Source organism: Oratosquilla oratoria, chromosome 19, assembly GCF_046742065.1.
Source record: "Oratosquilla oratoria isolate Oo_2021 chromosome 19, ASM4674206v1, whole genome shotgun sequence".
Classification (NCBI taxonomy): domain Eukaryota; kingdom Metazoa; phylum Arthropoda; class Malacostraca; order Stomatopoda; family Squillidae; genus Oratosquilla; species Oratosquilla oratoria.
This window is the reverse complement of record NC_134795.1, coordinates 39,681,937-39,704,026: the sequence shown is the minus strand read 5'-3', so window position 1 is coordinate 39,704,026 and position 22,090 is coordinate 39,681,937. Positions and strand designations below refer to the sequence as shown.

Here is a 22,090-nt window from a genome sequence, read left to right as displayed (position 1 = left end):
GAGAGGACGAAAAAGGGGGTAGTCATGGGCTTCTTCCTGCGTGCCTACAGGATATGCAGCGAGGAATTCCTGGAGGAGGAAATCGAATACATCATCGCGGCCTTCTTGAAGCTTGGCTACCCCAAGGGCTTAATCCTGAGCTTAAGACGAAGAGCGGAAGAAATAATCCACACAAGCAGGTTAAGAGAAGGCAACGCCACCACAAAAACATCATACATGGCGCTTCCTAACTCTGAGAAGGTAGGAGACATTATTAGAATGCTCAGGAGCACGGAAGTTAAAGCAGCCGTAACATCGGGAACGAAGATTGGTGACATGATAAAAAGCGGGACTAAGATGAGGGGGAGAGAAGACAGCGTCGTATATAAGATCCCATGCACATCATGCGATAAAGCATACTACGGAGAGACTAAGAGGGGCCTTAACACTAGAATCAGGGAGCATAAGGCCGACCTCCGTCACCATAGACTCACCAACGCAATGGTGGTGCATGTTGACGATTCTGGGCACCTCCCACAATGGAACCGAGCCGAGATTCTACACGAAGGTATGGATAAGAAGGTCAGAAAATCTATAGAAGCTGCGTACATCACCACTCGTCCGAATATCAACAATAAGGCTGGGAGCTTCACCTGGGCCAAATCTTCAGCTAATATAGCGCTTCGTGATTGGCTGTCTCAGCGGGCCAATCAGGACGCAGCGCTATACGTTCGTACACCCCCTTGAGCCATAAGGCGGGTTTATAATCTCTGTATGTTTCTAGTATGCTCATTCCTTTGAGAAAGTCGTTAGACGAAACGTCAGGAATAAAGCTTCACCTCCAGTCCATGTTTCCTTTACCGTGTCTATACAACTTGTTCACATGGATTTTCATCTCCTCTTTTAATAGTCTTTCTTCACCCATTCTTTCCATGTGTCTAAACCATCCTAATATTCTTTCATCAACTCCTGTTCTCCTCCTCACCTCCTCATTTCTCACTCTATCCAGCCTAGTAACCCCCATCATACTTCTCAGACACCTCATCTCAAACACTCTATGGAAGAAATAGAAGTAACAAAGAATGAAATATTAACACACTTGAGTAATCTTGATGTCAGAAAATCGCATGGACCAGATGAAATAGCAAACTGGATACTGAAAGAATGCAGGAATGAACTGGCAGACAAAATACATAGCATACTAAATAGTTCCTTGAAAGAAGGAAAAGTTCCAGAAGATTGGAAAAAAGCAAATATAGTACCTATATATAAAGGAGGAAGTAAAGAAGAACCTACCAACTATAGACTAGTCTCTCTAACAAGTACAATAGCAAAAATTTGTGAAAGAATTATCAAAAGTAGATGGGTAAAATATTTAGAAAAAAACAAAGTGTTAAATCCAAGGCAATTTGGATTCAGACAAGGACGATCATGCGTCACCAATTTAATATGTTTCTATTCAAGGCTAATAGATATAATACAAGAAAGAGATGGATGGGCGGACTGTGCATTTTTAGACCTAAAGAAAGCTTTTGACAAAGTACCACATAAGAAGTTGCTTAAGAAATTAGAAACTGAAGGAGGAATACAGGGCAAACTACTAAATTGGATGGAAGACTTTTTGCAAGAAAGAAAAATGAGAGTAGTGATAAGAAACCAGCACTCAAAATGGGATGAAGTAATAAGCGGTGTTCCGCAGGGAACAGTTCTGGCCCCAATAATGTTTGCTATATATATTAATGATATGGATGAAGGAATTGAAAGCTATATGAGCTTCTTTGCAGATGATGCAAAACTACTGAAAAGAGTGAAAACAGAAGAAGATTGTGAATCACTACAGAGAGATCTAAATAAAGTACAGGAATGGAGTTGGAAGTGGGAGATGGAGTTCAATACAAAAAAGTGTAGTATAATGGAATTTGGAAAAAGCAAAAACAGAATAACAAGAGCATATAAATTGGGAGAAGAAGGAATAAAAAAAGTAGAAAATGAGAAGGACCTGGGAGTCATTGTTATGAATAATATGTCACCTGAGAAACATATAAATAAGATTTTTGGAGAAACTTATAATTTAATAAACAATCAAAGTTGCATTTACATACCTGGATGAAGAAATGGTGAAGAAAATCCTAATCACCCTGATAAGACCAAGATTGGAATATGCAGCAACGATATGGTCACCAAGTACAAAAAAATGTATAAAAAAACTTGAAAGAATACAAAGAGCAATTACAAAATTGGCACCAACACACTCAAAACTATTATATGAAGAGAGACTAGAAAAACTTGAACTACAGACACTAGAGCAAAGAAGAGAGAGAGGAGATTTGATAGCTATTTACAGAATCATGAAAGGCATAGAAATTACTGATAGAGAGAATCTGATAAAATGGGATGACAGAAATACTAGAGGACACGGAAAGAAAATAAAAAAAGACAGCTATAGAAGAGATTTGAAAAAGAACAGCTTTCCTCACAGAGTAATAGACAGTTGGAACAAGTTAGATGAGAAAGTGGTGTGTGCAAAAACAATACATGAATTTAAAAATAGTTTAGATAAAATGAGATATGAAGACGGGACCCCACGAGCATAGCTCCCCTTCCCGTAAAATACAACTAGGTACAACTAGGTAAATACATTCAAACTCCTTCTCTCTTCCTCTCTTATGTTCCATGTTTCTGCCCCATACAGTGCTGTTGGCACAATCACTCCTTCATACAGTCTCCTCTTAGCATCCATTTCCAAATGTCTATTCCTCATTACACTCTTTAATCCACCAAGGCATTTACTCGCTTCTCTCTATCTGCATTCTACCTCCACCTTCACTCCACCTTTTCCTGCCACATTTGCACCCAAGTATCCAAAACTATCCACTTCCTCCAGTCGCTCTCCCTTAATGCTCACTTCCAGTCTACTGCCACTTTCACCCCTTGTACATCTCATCACCTTACTTTTACCCACATTTATCTTTAGCTTTCTTCTATAACATACTCTCCCAAACTCTGTTACCAACTTCCTCAATCCCTCCTCTGATCCTGCCACAAGCGCAGTGTCGTCCGCAAACAACATCTGGCTCACCTCCCACTTTTCTCCATTTTCTTTAACCATCTCCAATCCCTGACCCACTACCCTTGCATTTACCTCATGCACTACCCCATCCATGTATAAGTTGAACAGCCAGGGCGACATAACGCATCCTTGACGAAGTCCCACCTTTACCTCGAACCACTCACTCTCTCCATTTCTAATCCTGACACAAGCTCTACTTCACTCATAAAAACTCTTGACAGCTCCCAGAAGCTTTCCTATTATCCCGTATATCTGCATAACCTCCCACAGTGCCTTTCTGTCTACCCTATCATAAGCCTTTTCCAGATCCATAAAAGCCAAAAAAAAACATCCTTCCCCTTTCCTATAGCTTTCTCACATACCTGTCTTACCACAAAGATCTGATCTACACAACCTCTACCCGTCCTAAATCCACACTGTTCCTTACCAATTACTCCCTCTGTTCCTCTCCTAATCCTCTCAATCAAGATCCTCCCATAAGCCTTCCTAACTACACTTAACAAGCTAATTCCTCTGAAACTACTATGTTCACACTTATCCCCTTTTCCCTTGTAAAGAGGAACTATACAGGCACTCCTCCAGTCCTCCGGCACTCTACCCTCTCTCCAGCAAACACTAATCTCACCAGCCAGTCCACCATCACTGTACCTCCTTTTTTTAGACATTCTGCATGGCATCCATCTAGACCAGGTGCCTTACCTGCTTTCATCATCTTAACAACTGCATTCACTTCATCCTTCCTTATTTCTCCTCCATTTTCCTCACTCATCACGGTCATTTTCTTTGCATTTCCCACTGCAGCTATCTTTCCCTCCCTATCCTCCTTCACATTTAGCAACTCCCTAAAATACTCTGCCCATCTTCCCCTTACTGCCTTCTCCTCCATTATCATCTCTCCATCTGCACCTTTTACCTTTTCTTCTCTACTTGATTCGCCTCCTTTTCCTCTCTTAATATCTTTCCAAAACATCTTTTTATTACTTTCAAAATTTTCTGTCATACTCTTACCCCATTTCACATCTGCTCTCCTCTTTGCCTCCTTTACCTTTTGCTTTACTTCTCTTCTCTTTTCTTTGTACCTCTCATATGACTCCCTTGTCCTATTTTGTAACTAATCAGTGAAAGCTCGCTTCTTCTACAACCTCATTTGTTTCCTCATCCCACCATTGACTACCCTTCCTTCTATTTCCTCCTGTCCTTGTTCCACACACCATCCTTGCACACTTTGTGACTCTTTCCTTGAACCATCCCCATTCCTCCTCCACACCTAGCTCTACTCTATCATTCACTCCCTCCCACTCCTCCTTCAGCTTCTTTTTGTACTCCTTTTCCTTTTCATTCAAAGAGTTCACTCTAAGAACCTCCCTACCTTTCGTCCCTTTCCTCTTTCTTCATCTATCCTCCACGCTCAACTTACCTTCCACCAAAAAATGATCTGATATTCCCCCACTCTCTCCCCTTAGAACATGTACATCCTTAACCACTTCAATACGGGACTTAAATCTCGCGGGCAGCAGCCAATGCCAGCCGTACGACGTAACGAAATAATATTCGCGTCATAAAATATAGTCGCCGCTTATATCGATCGTTCTCTCTTTCACCCGCGAATTTTGAAAACCACAGAGAATGGGATTTAGGGCGCATTTGGGAGAATGTAAAAACACAGGGGCGACTACAATAAATATAATCAAGACGCCGATATGGCAGCGTCGCGAATCCACTTGCTCCTCATGACGCCTACGTGTGCGGCACCGTATGGAAGGGGTTAAGGGGGTTAACTCTCATTTTGGTGATTCGCTCGATCGGATTATGCATTTCTGGTCCTCCCAACCTTATTTTTTTTATGTAAGACAATGAAAATTTAACACAATGTGCAGGGAAATGGGATGCATCTGTGACAGAAATTTCATTAAAATCCATTAAGATATTTTTACACAACAGACGATTTACTTGCAATTTTGAGTTATTTTTTAAATAACGTTTATTTTTCCAAAAGTATGAGGAGAATAATGATTTCCTTTGGTGTACAGTTAGTAGACATCCAGATATACCTAAACTAGTATACCCGTAATTATAAGTGAAAAAGAAAGTCAGCCTTACAGCAAATTATAAAAAAAAAAAAAAAAAATCACAACTTTAAAAAATTGTCAAAAATATATATCAAGTAGGTTAAGAATAAATTTACTAGTTTTGTTAGATATAAGTATCATGATCATTTTCCAACAAGAATGATCAAAATTGCTTATTTACACACGAAGTTATAGTTACTTTTGTGCAAAAAAACTAGTTTTGAGAAAATAGCATTTTTATGTTTATATATTCACTACTCCATAAAAGTGCCTCCAAAGAGTATTAAATGCACATATCTACTTACATAATCCTTTGACCATTTCTGGGAAGTAAGCAGCAGATGTTCATTACATTTCTTTTCTACCCATGCCAGCTGAGAATCGTGACAATCCTAACCTTCCATATCCTTCACATAATGAATGGTACACATGCATTACAATCCCTTTGCTAAGGTGAGTATTCTTGCACTTCTCAGGTTCAGAATGGAGCAAAATACTTTGGCAACTATCACATCTGACATATTTAGTTATGGAGTAGTGAATTTATAAACAAGAAATGTATAAAACAGGATAGCACATGGAGAAATGACGCATGCATACGCTGAACCCTTTTTCGATCGCACTGAGTGTGGTGACTGCTGCCTAACCTATCGTACAACAATATCAGAGTATAAAATTCTCAAAAACAACAACAAAAAAACGACAAAATACAAGGAAACAAACCATAGCAAAGAAAGGGGCGTGGCTGATGGCGGACCTTTAAATCTCTGGCCCTTTAAACCCGCCATTACTTGAGAAGGGTGGCGTTATACGTCTGGAAACCAGTCCCGCGGTGTTCAGGGACACCACACACGAAGTTTGACAAAATCGAATATTTTTTACCGAAATGAGAGGCAACCCCCTTAACTCTTCCTATCATAATCCTATTTACCACTACATAATCCATTAACGCTCTATCTACCACCCTTCCCTCCACCACCCTCTCCCATGTATACTTGTGCTTGACTTTCTTCCGAAACACTGTATTTGCTATCATCAACTCTCTTTGTAGACACATCTCCACCATCAACTCTCCACTATGATTCTTTCCTGGAATTCCACATTTCCCAACCACTCCATCAATTGGACCATTTCCTACCCTAGCATTAAGGTCTCCCAGTAATAATACATTGACATTTCTCTCTAGCACTGAGATCTCCCTGTCTATTGTTTCATCTACTCTAGCACTGAGATCTCCCAGTACTACTACCTTGACGTTTCTCCCTAAACCCTCTAAGTAGTCATTTAAACCTATCCTAAAAGCCTTACTTTCCTCTACACTCTTCTCACTACAAGGTCCATATGCACTTACAAAGATAAAAATTCAACCTGGGAAGAAATGATAAGTGGAGTCCCACAAGGTTCAGTATTAGCTCTGATAATGTTTGCTATATATATAAATGACATGGATGAAGGTGTAGAATGTTATATGAACTTTGGAGATGATGCAAAACTACCAAAGAAAGGAAATACAGAAAAAGATTGTGAATCACTACAGAGAGACCTGAACAAAGTCTGGGAATGGAGCCAAAAGTGGGAAGTGAAATCCAACATCAAGAAATATAGTATAATACGAGTTTGGAAAAAGTCCATACATATACCAAAGGCTCTTTTTCCCCTTTACACGGGAGGTAGCCAAAAAGAAAAAGGCATAGAAACCACTCCCACCCATTCCATCCCCTACACACTCCACTCCCCTCCACCCTCCTCCCTCTCTCACATCTTGGCACCTCCTGGATGATGGGTCATCCCTGCATCCTGTCCACTGCCCTGGGTCAGAAGCAGTGTCACAAGACACAGCACATCCACAGCAAGGCTGCTTTATTGGAAAAAGTAAAAAAAGAATATCAGGACAATATAAAATCAGTACAAAGGAAGTAAAAAAAATGTTATCTCCGAAAAGGACCTAGAAGTAATTATTAACAAAGACATGTCACCAGACAAGCATATAAACAAAATAGTTGGAGAAACCTACAATTTAGTAAGATCAATAAAGGTGGCTTTTAATTACTTGGGTGAAGTAGTGGTACATACATACATATACCAGGCTTTTTTTTTCCTTACCAGGGGGGTAGCCAAAAAGGACAAGGCACAAAAATATTCCCACCCATTTCATCCCCGAAAACACACCACACCCCTCCACCCTCCCTCCCATCTTAGCACCTCCTAGATGACGGGTCATCCCTGCACCCTGTCCACTGCCCTGGGTCAGAAGCAGTGTCGCAGGACACAGCACATCCACAGCAAGGCCGCTTCATTAAATCGGCGACCCCCCCCTCTCCGTCCCCCCATATAAAGGAGAGGACGGGGAGAAATCCCTTCGGGCTGCGTCAAAAATTTTTGCTCACACACACTACCTCACCCCCATTCCCCCGTCCAATCCACCTCATGCATCACTATTGAAGTAGTGGTAAAAAAAAATATTAGTCACACTGATTAGACCAAGATTGGAGTATGCTGCAACACTATGGACACCCAGTATAAAAAATAATATAAAGAAATTAGAAAGAATCCAAAGAGCAACGACAAAGATGGTACCAACATACGAACAAAGATTGTCTAAACTGGAACTACCAACCCTGGAACAAAGAAGAGAAAGAGATCTACTGGCCATTTACAGAATCATGAAAGGCATGGAAGTCCTTGAGAGAGAAGACTTATTATGGTGGGATAAAAGAAAAACAAAGAGGGCATAAAAAGAAACTCAAAACAATAGTTATAGAAGAGATTTGAAAAAAAAACAAAATAATAATAAATAAATAAATAAATAGTTTTCCACATAGAATAAATAAATAAATAAATAGTTTTCCACATAGAGTGGTGGATGTCTGAAACAAACTGGACAAAAAAATAGTGTGTGCAAAAACCATTTAAGAATTTAAGAACAAACTAGATCCTGAGAGATACAAAGACGGGTCACTACAAGCATAGCTCCCCTTCCTGTATAATTCAACTAGGTAAATACAACTAAGTAAAATACATCTTCCATCCCAGTTTCACTTTCATCCATATTAACCTTAAAGGAACCTTCCACTCCATGTGCTTACCTATCTCTTCATGTACTATTATAGCCACCTCTTCATTCCTTATCCTGTCTACACTCCTAACACCCTCCCCAGTACACTACCAAATTCAAACTCGCCCCTCCCTTTCAACTTAGTTTCACTCATTGTCAGCATATCTATCTCTCTTTTCACAAACATACTGCCTATCTCTTCCCTTTTACTCTCATCTGTACCACATCCATGCATATTGAATAACTCAAACTGTAGGGTTCTAGTTGGAAAACTCCTCCCAGACTTCTTAAGTCTGCTTTTTTTAGGAATGTTCCCTTTGAGGCTACAGAGAGTAGGATGCTTAGTCCTATCCTTCGTCCCATTTTAGTCACCTTTTACTACTCAAATGGGAACACACAGTGGCAGTATTCTTTCTCTTCTACCTCAGGGTTTGTCGAAAATGGAAATGTAAAATCAGAGAAGAGGTACAGGACAGTATTAAGAGTGGGGGCAGCATAATGAATGGACAGTTGCAGTATAATAAAGTAGCATAATTGCTCAATGAATATATTTTTCCTCTAACACAGACAAAATAATGAGTGGCTCTGGTCCATAGTTGCACCTTGTATAAACCCTAAAGTATCAACTGCAAGCTACTGAGCAGATTTTAATGTTACAGTAACATGCAGCCAATTCCCCAGACATCAGTATTGATTTTTGAATATGTATGAAAGTGGAAGTTGCCGACAAGTTTGTTGAAATAAACATCATGTGAGGACAGAGTCTTTATTAGTATGACATTTTGCTTGTTACAGCTTTTTCAAATACATAGTCATATTACACATGACTGAGATTAGATAAGAGGAACAGGGAGAATGAGGGCTGTGATGGAGAATGGCACAACAGCAACTAACCTAAAAACTGTTTTAAAAGTGATGCCAATGCTGAAAGCAGGGAAAGCATAAAAATCTGTTCAGGTGCCTACAATTTTTCGTACTGGCCTATTTTTGTTAACCCCTTCCATACGGTGCCGCACACGTAGGCGTCATGAGGAGCAAGTGGATTCGCGACGCTGCCATATCGGCGTCTTGATTATATTTATTGTAGTCGCCCCTGTGTTTTTACATTCTCCCAAATGCGCCCTAAATCCCATTCTCTGTGGTTTTCAAAATTCGCGGGTGAAAGAGAGAACGATCGATATAAGCGGCGACTATATTTTATGATGCGAATATTATTTCGTTACGTCATACGGCTGGCATTGGCTGCTGCCCGCGAGATTTAAGTCCCGTATTGAAGTGGTTAATGAAAAATCAGTAAATAAAAGTTGTTTGCCAGTCTCCTAGATGCAATTCTTACCTATATTATTGGATAGCTATTATCATTCTAAGTATTTTGAACCCCATAAACAAGTACTGCAAATTGATAGCAACTTCTGTAGCAATTTTTAAATAGTGTATTTTTTATGGTGGTTGCTGTAGAAAATCACAAATGCACCTAACCTAACTAATTTTTAATATCACAGTTCAGATTAACACTTTCCTCATATCATCAAAAGTTGCCCTTGTATCCTGTGCTCTTGATATTTTATAAGCAGTAATGCTGTTTCAATAACTATGAAATACTGGGTATGGCTTCTCGTTCAATCAGTCGGACTAGCAGAAGTGGCTATGACAGAGAGCCTTGTTTTGGCCTTGTTTCCACTTTTTAGTCCTTGACACTCCAACCAAAACTTCACTTGAATGTTGGAATAACTGTCATTATGTTGGATGTTGATCCAATTGATGGAGTGGTTGGGAAATGTGGAGTTCCAGGAAAGAATTGTAGTGGAGAGTTGATGGTGGAGATGTGTGTAGAGAGTTGATGATAGCATATACAATGTTTCGGAAGAAAGTCAAGCATAAGTAAACATGGGAGAGGGTGGTGGATGGAAGGGTGGTAGATAGAGCATTAATGGATTATGTAGTGGTAGATAGGATTATGATAGGAAGAGTTAAGGATGTACATGTGCTAAGGGGAGAGAGTGGGGGAATATCAGATCATTTTTTGGTGGAAGGTAAGTTGAGAGTGGAGGATAGATGGAGAAAGAGGAAAAGAACAAAAGGTAGGGAGGTGCTTAGAGTGAACTCTAAAGGAAAAGGAGGAGTACAAGAAGAAGCTGAAAGAGGAGTGGGAGGGAGTGAAGGATAGAGTAGAGCTAGGAGTGGAGGAGGAATGGGGATGGTTCAAGGAGGGAGTCACAAAGTGTGCAAAGATGGTGTGTGGAACAAGAAGGACAGGAGGAAATAGAAGAAAGGGTAGTGAATGGTGGGATGAGGAAACAAAAAGGTTGTAGAAGAGAAGAAGTGAGCTTTCACAGATTGGTTACAAAATAGGACAAGGGAGTCATATGAGAGGTACAAAGAAAAGAAAAGAGAAGTAAAGCACAAGGTAAAAGAGGCAAAGAGGAGAGCAGATGTGAAATGGGGTAAGAGTATGACAGAAAATATTGAAAGTAATAAAAAGATGTTTTTGAATGAAATTAAGAGAGGAAGAGAAGGTGAATCAAGTAGAGAAGAAAAGGTAAAAGGTGCAGATGGAGAGATGATAATGGAAGAGAAAGCAGTAAGGGGAAGATGGGCAGAATATTTTAGGGAGTTGCTAAATGTGAAGGAGGGTAGGGAGGGAAAGATAGTTACAGTGGGAAATGCTAAGAAAATTACCATGATGAGTGCGGAAAATGGAGGAGAAATAAGGAAGGATGAAGTGAAGGCAGTTGTTAAGATGATGAAAGCAGGTAAGGCACCTGGTCTGGATGGATGCCGTGCAGAATGTCTGAAAAAAGGAGGTAAAGTAATGGTGGACTGGCTGGTGAGGTTATTTAATGTTTGCTGGAGAGAGGATAGAGTGCTGGGGGACTGGATGAGTGCCTGTATAGTTCCACTTTACAAGGGAAAAGGGGATAAGTGTGAATGTAGTAGTTTCAGAGGGATTAGCTTGTTAAGTGTAGTTGGGAAGGCTTATGGGAGGATCTTGATTGAGAGGATTAGGAGAGGAACAGAGGGAGTAATTGGTGAGGAACAGTGTGGATTTAGGATGGGTATAGTTTGTGTAGATCAGATTTTTTGGTAAGACAGATATGTGAGAAAGCTATAGGAAAGGGGAAGGATGTTTTTTAGGCTTTTATGAATCTGGAAAAGGCTTATGACAGGGTAGACAGAAAGGCACTGTGGGAGGTTAGGCAGATATACGGGATAGGAGGAAAGCTTCTGGGAGCTGTCAAGAGTTTTTATGAGAGTAGTAGAGCTTGTGTCAGGATTGGAAATGGAGAGAGTGAGTGGTTTGAGGTAAAGGTGGGACTTCGTCAAGGATGTGTTATGTCCCCCTGGCTGTTCAACTTGTACATGGATGGGGTAGTGCAAGAGGTAAATGCAAGGGTGGTGAGTCAGGGATTGGCGATGGTTAAAGAAAATGGAGAAAAGTGGGAGGTGAGCCAGCTGTTGTTTGCGGACGACACCTAGCTTGTGGCAGGATCGGAGGAGGGATTGAGGAAGTTGGTAATAGAGTTTGGGAGAGTATGTGATAGAAGAAATCTGAAGATAAAGGTGGGTAAAAGTAAGATGATGAGATGTTCAAGGGATGAAAGGGGCAGCAGACTGGAAGTGAGCATTGGAAGAGCAACTGGAGGAGGTGGATAGTTTTAGATACTTGGATGCAAATGTGGCAGGAAAAGTTGGAGTGAAGGTGGAGGTAGAATGTAGATTGAGAGAAGCGAGTAAATGCCTTGGTGGATTAAAAAGTGTAATGAGGAATAGACATTTGGAAATGGATGCTAAGAGGAGACTGTATTTACCTAGTTGTATTTTGCGGGAAGGGGAGCTATGCTCGTGATGTCCCGCCATTGTATCTCGCAGTGTCTAGTTTGTTTTTAAACTCATGAATGGTTTTTGCGCATACTATTTCATTATCCAGTTTGTTCCAAGTGTCCAAAACTCTATGTGGAAAACTGTTTTTCTTCAGTTCTCTTCTATAGCTATGTTTTTTTATTTTCTTTCCATGTCCTCTTGTGTTTCTTTTGTCCCAGTTAAGTAAGATCTCTCTATCAAGTATCTCTGTGCCTTTCATGATTCTGTAGATGGTCAATAGGTCACTCTCTCTTCTTTGCTCCAGTGTCGGTAACTCCAGTTTAGCCAATCTCTCCTCGTATGATAGGTTTGCAAGTGCAGGTGCCATTTTTGTAGCTGCTCTCTGGATTCTTTCTATTTTCTTTATATTCTTTTTGGTACTGGGGGACCACAATGTCGCCGCATACTCTAATCTAGGCCTTATCAATGTAACCAATATTTTTTTATCATGTCTTCGTCCAAGTATGTAAATGCCACTTTTATTGATCTTAGCAAGTTGTAAGTCTACCCAACAATTTTGTTAATCTGTATATCATAGGACAAGTCGTTCGTGATAATTACACCCAAATCTTTTTCGGATCCTACTTTCTTTACTTCCTTGGTTCCAATTGTATATTTTCCTGATATTCTGTTTTTGCTTTTTCCAAACTCCATTATGCTACACTTCTTAGTATTAAAGTCCACTTCCATTTCTGACTCCAGTTCCATACCCTATTTAGGTCTTCTTGCAGTGCTTCACAGTCCTCATCAGTTTCTACTTTCCTTAACAGTTTGGCATCATCAGCAAAGAAGCTCATGTAGCAGTTCACGTCCTCGTCCATGTCATTCATATAGATAGCAAACATTATTGGTGCCAGTACAGATCCTTGCGGTACTCCACTGATCACCTCTTTCCAATCTGAATATTTTTCTCTGAGCACTACTCTCATCTTTCTACCAGTCAGAAAGTCCTCCATCCATTTTAGTAGGTTTCCTTGTATTCCTCCTATGTGTTCCAGTTTTTTTAGTAATTTTCTGTGTGGTACTTTGTCAAAGGCTTTTTGCAAGTCTATGAATGCACAATCAGCCCATCCATTTCTTTCTTGCACTATGTCTATTAGTCTTGAGTAAAAGCATATTAAGTTTGTGGTGCATGATCTTCCTTGTCTGAACCCGAATTGTCTTGGGTTTAATATGTTGTTGTCTTCCAGATGTTTTACCCATCTATTCTTGATTATTTCAGGTTCTGTTGTAAATATTAGATCTAGTTTCGATGGCTCTTCATTGTTTCTGTACCTTGTGTTTTCACGGACCCATTGGGTCATTGTGTACTCCATGGTCATGTCTAGCAGTACATTGCCCCACGAGTCATCTCCTCCTTGCACTGTCATGCTGTCCCAACAAATTTCTTTGCAATTGAAGTCCCCCATAATGACCAGATTACCCTTACCCATTAGTATCTCATTTAGTGATTTTCTTGTATCTTCTAGCATTTTTGTATGTTCGTTTTCTTTCCAAGCATTCGTTTTTGGAGGCACATAGGTCACCACAAACTTTCTGCTTTACATATTCTTGCCTTCGACTTTTATCATGATCAGTTCAACATTACCTTTGCCCTCTGCAATTTTTGTCACGTTTAGGTCTTTCTTGGCCAAGAACATGATTCCCCCTCCCTGTTTCTTGTCCCTGTTTTTTATCCAGTAATTGTATAGACCTTGTCCAATAACGACGGATGGTATTTCAGCTCTTAGTTTAGTCTCTACAATTCCCATTATGTCTGGTTTTGCTTCTAACAGATAATCATTGTATGAAGGAGTGAAGGAGTGATTGTGCCAACAGCACTGTATGGAGCAGAAACATGGAACATAAGAGAGGAAGAGAGAAGGAGTTTGAATGTGTTTGAGATGAGGTGTCTGAGAAGTATGATGGGGGTTACTAGGCTAGATAGAGTGGGAAATGAGGTGAGGAGGAGAACAGGGGTGGAAAGGGAGTTGGTAGATAGGGTTGATGAAAGAGTATTAGGATGGTTTGGACACATGAAAAGAATGAGTGAAGAAAGACTAGTAAAAGAGGTATGGAAGGCAGATGTGGAGGGAGTGAACATGAGGGGACGTCCTAGGATGAGATGGATGGATGGGGTGAAGGGGGCTTTGGGGAAGAGGGGAATGTCTGTTGAGGAAGGACGGGAGAGGACAGAAGACGGGTGAATGAAGAATGGTTGTATATGGATGATGATGTGATGCATGAGGTGAAATGGGCAGGGGGATGGGGGGTGAGGTAGTATGTGTGAGCGGAATTTGACGCAACCTGAAGGGATTTCTCCCCGTCTTCTCCTTTATGCATGAGGGGACGGAGAGGGGGGTCGCCGATTTAATGAAGCGGCCTTGCTGTGGATGTGCTGTGTCTTGCGACACTGCTTCTGACCCAGGGCAGTGGACAAGGTGCAGGGATGACCCGTCATCCAGGAGGTGCTAAGATAAGAGGGAAGGTGGAGGGGTGTGGAGTGTATTCAGGGATGGAATGGGTGGGAATGATTTTATGCCTTTTCCTTTTTGGCTACCTCCCTTGTAAGGGGGAAAAAACCTTGGTATATGTATGTTGGATGTCAATCATGGCCTCGGGGAATCATCCTCTAACAATAAAACCATTGGAAAAAGGTTGCATGTTGACACTGTACTCTTCAATGCATTGAGATTATCTGCAACTTGTTAGTTTACCAACTGCCAATAGAGAGCATGGTTACTGTGACATGAACATTGTGGCTTGCTATTGAACTTAATTAACAATTTCTTCCACCTTTGGGTGACTGTAGCTGCTTCCTTAGAAACTGTAAATTCCTGGGGGAAGTGGATCTTCCATTACCATCTTGTACAGTGCATTGTTGATACGTGAGCATGCCAAGAACCCTTGGTGCTAGCCTCATGTCCTTAAGCCATGTACCTGTTAGGGCCATCTCACAACTACCTGATGGGAACATTTCACTACTCCTTTTGGGGTCATCTCATTACTCATAGTGGGGTCGTTTCATTGCTCTTCATGGGGTTGTTTCACTGCTAGTTGCCATTTTTCAATTTGTGTGGATATCACACTTGCATAATTGTCACCTTACCTGTGGGCAGGTTAATATATTAAGTGTAACAGTGGTAGCTGATACTATTGGATGATCCCATCTCTGCCTGAGGGGATGGAGAGAGGGGTCGCTGATTTAATGAAGCAGCCTTGCTGTGGATGTGCTGTGTCTTGCGGCAATCTTTCTGACCCAGGCCAGTGGACAAGATGCAGGGATGACACATCATCCAGGAGGTGCCAAGATAAGAGGGAGGGAAGAGGGTAGAGATGAGTGGAGTATGTAGGGGATGGGAGTGGTTTCTATGCCTTTGTTTTTTGGCTACCTCCTTTGAAAGGGGGAAAAAGCATAAATATCACCTTACGTCAGAAAGTCACACGGGCTGGATGGAATTGCTAATTGGATATTGAAAGACTGTATAGATTAACTAATGGACTAAATACACCAGATAATTGACTTCTCACTCAAAGAAGAAAAAGTACCACAAGATTGGAAAAATGCAAATATTGTACCAATATACAAAGGAGACAAAGAAAATCCAACAAACTATAGACTAGTATCCCTTACAAGCACAGTAGCAAAAATATGCAAAAAAGTTATTAGTAATAAATGGATTAAACACTTGGAAGAGAACAAAATACTAAATCGTAAACAATTTGGTTTTAGAAGTGGAAGATAATGTACCACAAACTTAATATGCTTTTACTCAAAATTAACCTCTTCACTCCGGGGCACATCGCACGTCTGGCAGCATTAGCTGCCCGACGTGTGATATTGCGTCATAATAATCGCATAAAAAAGTAAATGCTCAATTGTTCGTTCTCTTTCACCCGTGTATTTTGATAACCATAGAAAATTGATGAAGCCAGTTTAGAGAGAATGGAAATTACGTAGGTACGTACAATAAATATAATGAAGATGGCGACGTCGGCATCATCGAGTACCCACTTGCTCCTCATGCCGCCTACGTAGGCGTCACCGTATAGAAGTGGTTAATAGAAATAATACAAGAAAGAGATGGATGGGTAGATTGTGCTTTCGTGGACTAACAAAAAGCTTTTGACAAAATACCACACAAAAAGCTACTAAAAAATTTAAATAATAGGTGAAATACAAGAAAAGTTATTGGAATGGATGAAAGATTTCTTGAATGGGAGAAAAACGAGGGTGGTACTTAGCATAAGTACACATGGTAGATGGTGGTGGATGGAAGGGTGGTAGATAGAGTGTTAATGGACTACATAGTGGTAGATAGGAGTATAATAGGAAGAGTTAAGGATGTACATGTGCTAAGGGGAGAGGGTGGGGGAATATCAGATCATTTTTTGGTGGAAGGTAAGTTGAGAATGGAGGATAGATGGAGAAAGAGGAAAAGGACTAAAGGTAGGGAGGTGCTTAGAGTGAACTCTTTAAAGGAAAATGAAAAGGAGAAGGAGTACAAGAAGAAGCTGAAAGAGGAGTGGGAGGGAGTGAAGGATATAGTAGAGCTAGGAGTGGAGGAGGAATGGGGATGGTTCAAGGAGGGAGTCACAAAGTGTGCAAAGATGGTGTGTGGAACAAGAAGGACAGGAGGAAATAGAAGGAAGGGTAGTGAATGGTAGGATCAGGAAACAAAGAAGGTTGTATAAGAGAAGAAGCATGCTTTCACAGATTGATTACAAAATAGGAAGAGGGAGTCATGTGAGAAATACAAAGAAAAGTAAAGCACAAGGTAAAGGAGGCAAAGAGGAGAGTAGATGTGAAATGGGGTAAGAGCATGACAGAAAATTTTGAAAGTAATAAAAAGATGTTTTGGAAAGATATTAAGAGAGGAAAAGGAGGCGAATCAAGTAGAGAAGAAAAGGTAAAAGGTGCAGATGGAGAGATGATAATGGAAGAGAAGGCAGTAAGGGGAAGATGGGCAAAGTATTTTAGGGAGTTGCTAAATGTGAAGGAGGATAGGGAGGGAAAAATAGTTGCAATGGGAAGTGCTAAGAAAATTACCATGATGAGTGAGGAAATGGAGGAGAAATAAGGAAAGATGAAGTGAAGGCATTTGTTAAGATGATGAAAGCAGGTGATGCATCTGGTCTGGATGGATGCCATGCAGAATAATTAAAAAAAAGGAGGTACAGTGATGGACTGGCTGGTGAGGTTATTTAATGGAGAGAGGGTAGAGTGCCGGAGGACTGGATGAGTGCCTGTATTAGAAATGGAGAGAGTGAGTGGTTCGAGGTAAAGGTTGGACTTCATCAGGGATGTGTTATGTCACCCTGGCTGTTCAACTTATACATGGATGGGGTGGTGTGAGAGGTAAATGCAAGGGTAGTGGGTCAAGGATTGGAGATTGTTAAAGAAAATATAGAAAAGTGGGAGGTGAGCTAGCTGTTGTTTGCGGACGACACTGCACTTGTAGCAGGATCAGAGGAGGGATTGAGGAAGTTGGTGAGAGAGTTTGGGAGAGTGTGTGAAAGAAGAAAGTTGAAGATAAATGTGGGTAAAAGTAAGGTGATGAGATGTACAAGGGGTGAAAGTGACAGCAGACTGGAAGTGAGCATTAAGGGAGAGCGACTGGAGAAGTGGATAGTTTTAGATTCTTGGATGCAAATGTGGCAGGAAAGGGTGGAGTGGAGGTGGAAGTAGAATGTAGATTGAGAGAAGCGAGTAAATGCCTTGGTGGATTAAAAAGTGTAATGAGGAATAGACATTTGGGAATGGATGCTAAGAGGAGACTATATGAAGGAGTGATTGTGCCAACAGCACTGTATGGAGCAGAAACATGGAACATAAGAAAGGAAGAGAGAAGGAGTTTGAATATGTTTGAGATGAGGTGTCTGTGAAGTATGATGGGGGTTACTAGGCTAGATAGAGTGAGAAATGAGGAGGTGAGTGAAGAGAGGGCAAGGGAGGGAAAGGGTGGCTATTCTAGTAAGTGAAGAGATAGGTAAACGTGTAGTGGAGTGGAAGGAGGTTTCTTCAAGGATAATGTGGATGAAGGTGAAACCGGGAAAGGAGATGTGGGTCTTTGTAAGTGCATATGGGCCTGGCAGAAGAGTGTAGAAGAAAGGGAGGCCCTTTGGATAGATTTAAATGAGTGCATAGAGGATTTAGGGAGAAATGTCAATGTAATAGTATTGGGAGACCTTAATGCTAGGGTAGGAAATGGTCCAATTGATGGAGTGGTTGGGAAATGTGGAATTCCAGGAAAGAATCGTAGTGGAGAGTTGATGGTGGAAATGTGTCTAGAGAGTTGATGATAGCAAATACAGTGTTTCAGAAGAAAGTCAAGCATAAGTACACATGGGAGAGGGTGGTGGATGGAAGGGTGGTAGATAGAGCGTTAATGGATTATGTAGTGGTAAATAGGATTATGATAGGAAGAGTTAAGGATGTACATGTGCTAAGGGGAGAGGGTGGGGGAATATCAGATAATTTTTTGGTGGAAGGTAAGTTGAGAGTGGAGGATAGATGGAGAAAGAGGAAAGGGACAAAAGGTAGGGAGGTGCTTAGAGTGAACTCTTTAAATGAAAAGGAGAAGGAGTACAAGAAGAAGCTGAAGGAGGAGTGGGAGGGAGTGAAGGATAGAGTAGAGCTAGGTGTATTTACCTAGTTGTAATATACGGGAGGGGAGCTATGCGCGTGGTGACCCGTCTTTGTATCTCTCCGCATCAAGTTTTATCTTAAAATCTTGTATAGTGTGTGCACATACTGTTTTGTTGTCTAATTTGTTGCTTGTATTAATCGCTCTGTGTGGGGAACTGTTCCTTTTCAAGTTTTTTCTATAGCTATCTTTTTTCAGTTTTTTTCCGTGTCCTCTCGTTTTACCGTAGTCCCACACTAACAGGTCGTTCCTGTCTAAAACTTCCATTCCTTTCATTATTCTGTAGATAGCAAATCTCCTCTTTCTCTTCTTTGTTCCAGAGTTGGTAGGTTCAGTTTGGATAGTCTTTGCTCATATGTTAGTTCGGCGAGAGTCGGTGCTAGTTTGGTTGTCGCTCTTTGTAATCTTTCTAGTTTCTTAATATTCTTTTTGGTGCTGGGTTCCCAAAGTGATGCTGCGTACTCAAGTTTTGGTCTTATTAGTGTAGTTAGTATTTTCTCTATCATTTCTTCATCCATATAAGTAAATGCCACTTTGATTGACCTCAATAAGTTGTAGGTTTCTCCGAATATTTTATTTATATGCTTATCAGGTTTCATGTCCTTTCCAATCATCACTCCAAGATCTTTTTCAGAGTTTGCTTTTTTATTTTTTCTTCTCCAATTCTGTAATCTTTTGATATTCTGTTTTTACTCTTTCCAAATTCCATTATACTGCATTTCTTTATATTAAATTTCACTTCCCACTTTTGAGTCTAATTCCATATCGTGTCCAGATCTTGTTGCAATGAGTTGCAGTCTTCTTCCGTTTTTACCTTCTTTTGTATACTTAATTTTACATCATCTGCAAAAAAATTCATATAGCACTCTACACCTTCATTCATGTCATTAATGTATACGGCGAACATGATTGGGGCCAGTACCGATCCTTGCGGGACACCACTTTTTACTTCTTCCCAGTTGGAGAATTTTTCTCTAATTACAACTCTCATTTTCCTCCCAATCAGGAAGTCTTCTATCCATTCAAATAATTTTCCTCTGATTCCACCCTTTGATTCTATCTTATTTATTAATTTCTTATGAGATACCTTATCGAATGCCTTTTGCAAGTCCAGAAAAGCAGTCCGCCCATCCATCTCTTTCTTGTATTATGTCTACTAATCTTGAGTAAAAGCAGATAAGATTTGTTGTACATGATCTGCCTTGTCTGAATCCAAATTGATTTGGGTTCAGTATAGATTTTTCTTCCAGGTATTTAACCCATCTGTTTTTGACAACTCTTTCACAAATTTTTGCTATTGTGCTTGTTAGTGAGACCGGTCTGTAGTTAGATGGATCTTCTTTATCACCTCCCTAATAAATTGGTACAATGTTTGCCTTTTTCTAGTCCAATGGTACTTTTCCTTCTTTAAGTGAGGATTTAATTATATATATTTTGTCAGTTAATTCTTCCATACATTCCTTCAGTATCCAGTTTGCAATCCCGTCTGGGCCATGTGATTTTCTGACATCAAGGGTTTTAATTTGATCACTGATTTCTTTTTGTGTTACGTTTATTTCTTTCATTGCTGGGGATAATTCTCTCTATCTACACTGTTAGGCGAGTTTTCTATTGTGAATACTGATCTGAAGTGGTTGTTCATAATTTCAGCCATTTCCAGTTCTTCTGTATATTCCTTTTTATCTTGGCGCAGTTTTTCTTTTTCTTGTTTGTTTTTCAGTTTTCCATTTACATATTTGTAAAATAGTTTGGGTTCTTCCTTACATTTGTCTATTATCCTTTTTTCATAATTCCTCTTTTCATCTCTGCGTATTTTTACATATTTGTTTCTTAGTTTGATGTACGTTTGCCATTTGCTTTATTTCTTATCTCTTTTCCATTTTTTCCAAGCTTTGTCTCTTTTTTCCTTAGCTTCACTACATCTTTTGTTGTACCAGCTCTTTTTGTATGCCTTTTCCATTTTTTGTTGTGGTACATATTTGTTCACTCCTTCATTATAAATTTCTTTTAATATACAGACGCTCCTCAACTTACGTTTTAGTTACGTTCCGAACGGCCGAACGTAAGTTGAAAATGAACGTAAGTTGTTACTGTACTATACATCCGTAAATTCTATTATCATATCTTATAAAACACCCCTAAATCATTAATTATACACATAACATTGTAAAATAATAACATTAATTTCAAATAAATTAAATTCAAGCAACATAAATTAAGATGGTGGAGGAGGAGGGGGAGGAGGATGAGGCAAGGCACGTTCAGTCTGTCGTTTGTGCCATGTAAACAATGGACGCAGCGTCATGCGTAAGTATCGTTTGAACTACGGAGAGTGCGCAAAACTAAAAATTCACTCAAAACATTTTTTTTTTTACAATTTTTTTTTCCAGTCAGTTCAAACGTAAAATCGAAAAAGCGTAAAACGAATGAACATAAGTAGAGGAGCGTCTGTATTCCATTTTTCTTCAATCCCTGTATCTTCGTTTTAGAATTTTTCCCAGTTTGCATTGCGAAAGAATGTTTTAAGTTTCTCAAAGTTTGTTTTGTTATACATAGGTCTTCCTATTCTATGTTTATCATTTTTGCTTTGGTCCATTTGTTCTTTCAATTCCATTTCAATTAGTACGTGGTCACTTTTTCCAAATATCAGCCCCCTCAAGACTTCATCTTCTGAAGGAGGTGAGTGGGTTGATGGACTTTGAAACTGCCAACTTTGCTGTCTGTCATGCAGACCTACCACATGCAGGTACTCATCATTGGCCCCTTCCCTTGATATTTTAAAAGGAATTTATATTATCAATTTTTTTTTTTTTTTTTTTTTTTTTTTTTCCTCCACTAAATACTAACTGGATGAGGAATAGTGACCTCAAGTTCTTAGAATACAATTTAAACCTAAAAGTAGATAGAAACAGGTTTGGCAACAATTTCATCAATGTATAGAATCATACAACAAAGGTTGTTAAAGGTGATAGAATTTATATTTTTAAAATTCACATGGAAAAGCACTAGCAATTTTTTTTTCTCTGACCTCATTATGGACCATAAGGTCTCTTATTAGCATGCTTTATTATTGTAACTCATTGTAATGTCTTTTGGGTGAAAAAATGATTGTGGAGTGCATGCATTAGTTTTGAGAGAGTGAATGCTTTGTAATTCGTTATTTGGATTTTCCAGTGATCCAATAGTTACTGTACAACCCCTTGTGTTCCTTCTCTTGGGAAAATCCATAGAAGAGGAACCTGTTGAAACCTTATTGCAAAAATTCCCTCAGTTGCCCAGCTTTGCCAAACAGATGACATCACATCCACAAGATAACACAAAAGCTTCATTCTTGGTGAGTAGCAAAGAACTTTTGTTTATGAAATTTTTAGCATGGTGTATATACTTCTGTACAAAGTTGATCTTGCAGATTGGTCAACCCTTGATTTTT

The 22,090-nt window shown here is 39.8% G+C and overlaps 1 protein-coding gene across 6 annotated transcripts in view; it reads left to right on the top strand.

Moving 5' to 3' along the window:
• Mms19 (MMS19 nucleotide excision repair protein) overlaps positions 1-22,090 on the top strand; it is a 514,253-nt gene that overhangs the window by 243,269 nt on the left and 248,894 nt on the right. For all 6 annotated transcript variants that reach the window (XR_012967332.1, XM_076202916.1, XM_076202918.1 and 3 more), the window contains one exon: positions 21,835-21,994. Coding sequence is in view for 5 of the 6 variants with exons in the window: in XM_076202916.1 (XP_076059031.1) it covers positions 21,835-21,994 (160 nt within the window). In the remaining variant the exon portion in view is untranslated. The remainder of the gene's footprint in view (positions 1-21,834; positions 21,995-22,090) is intronic.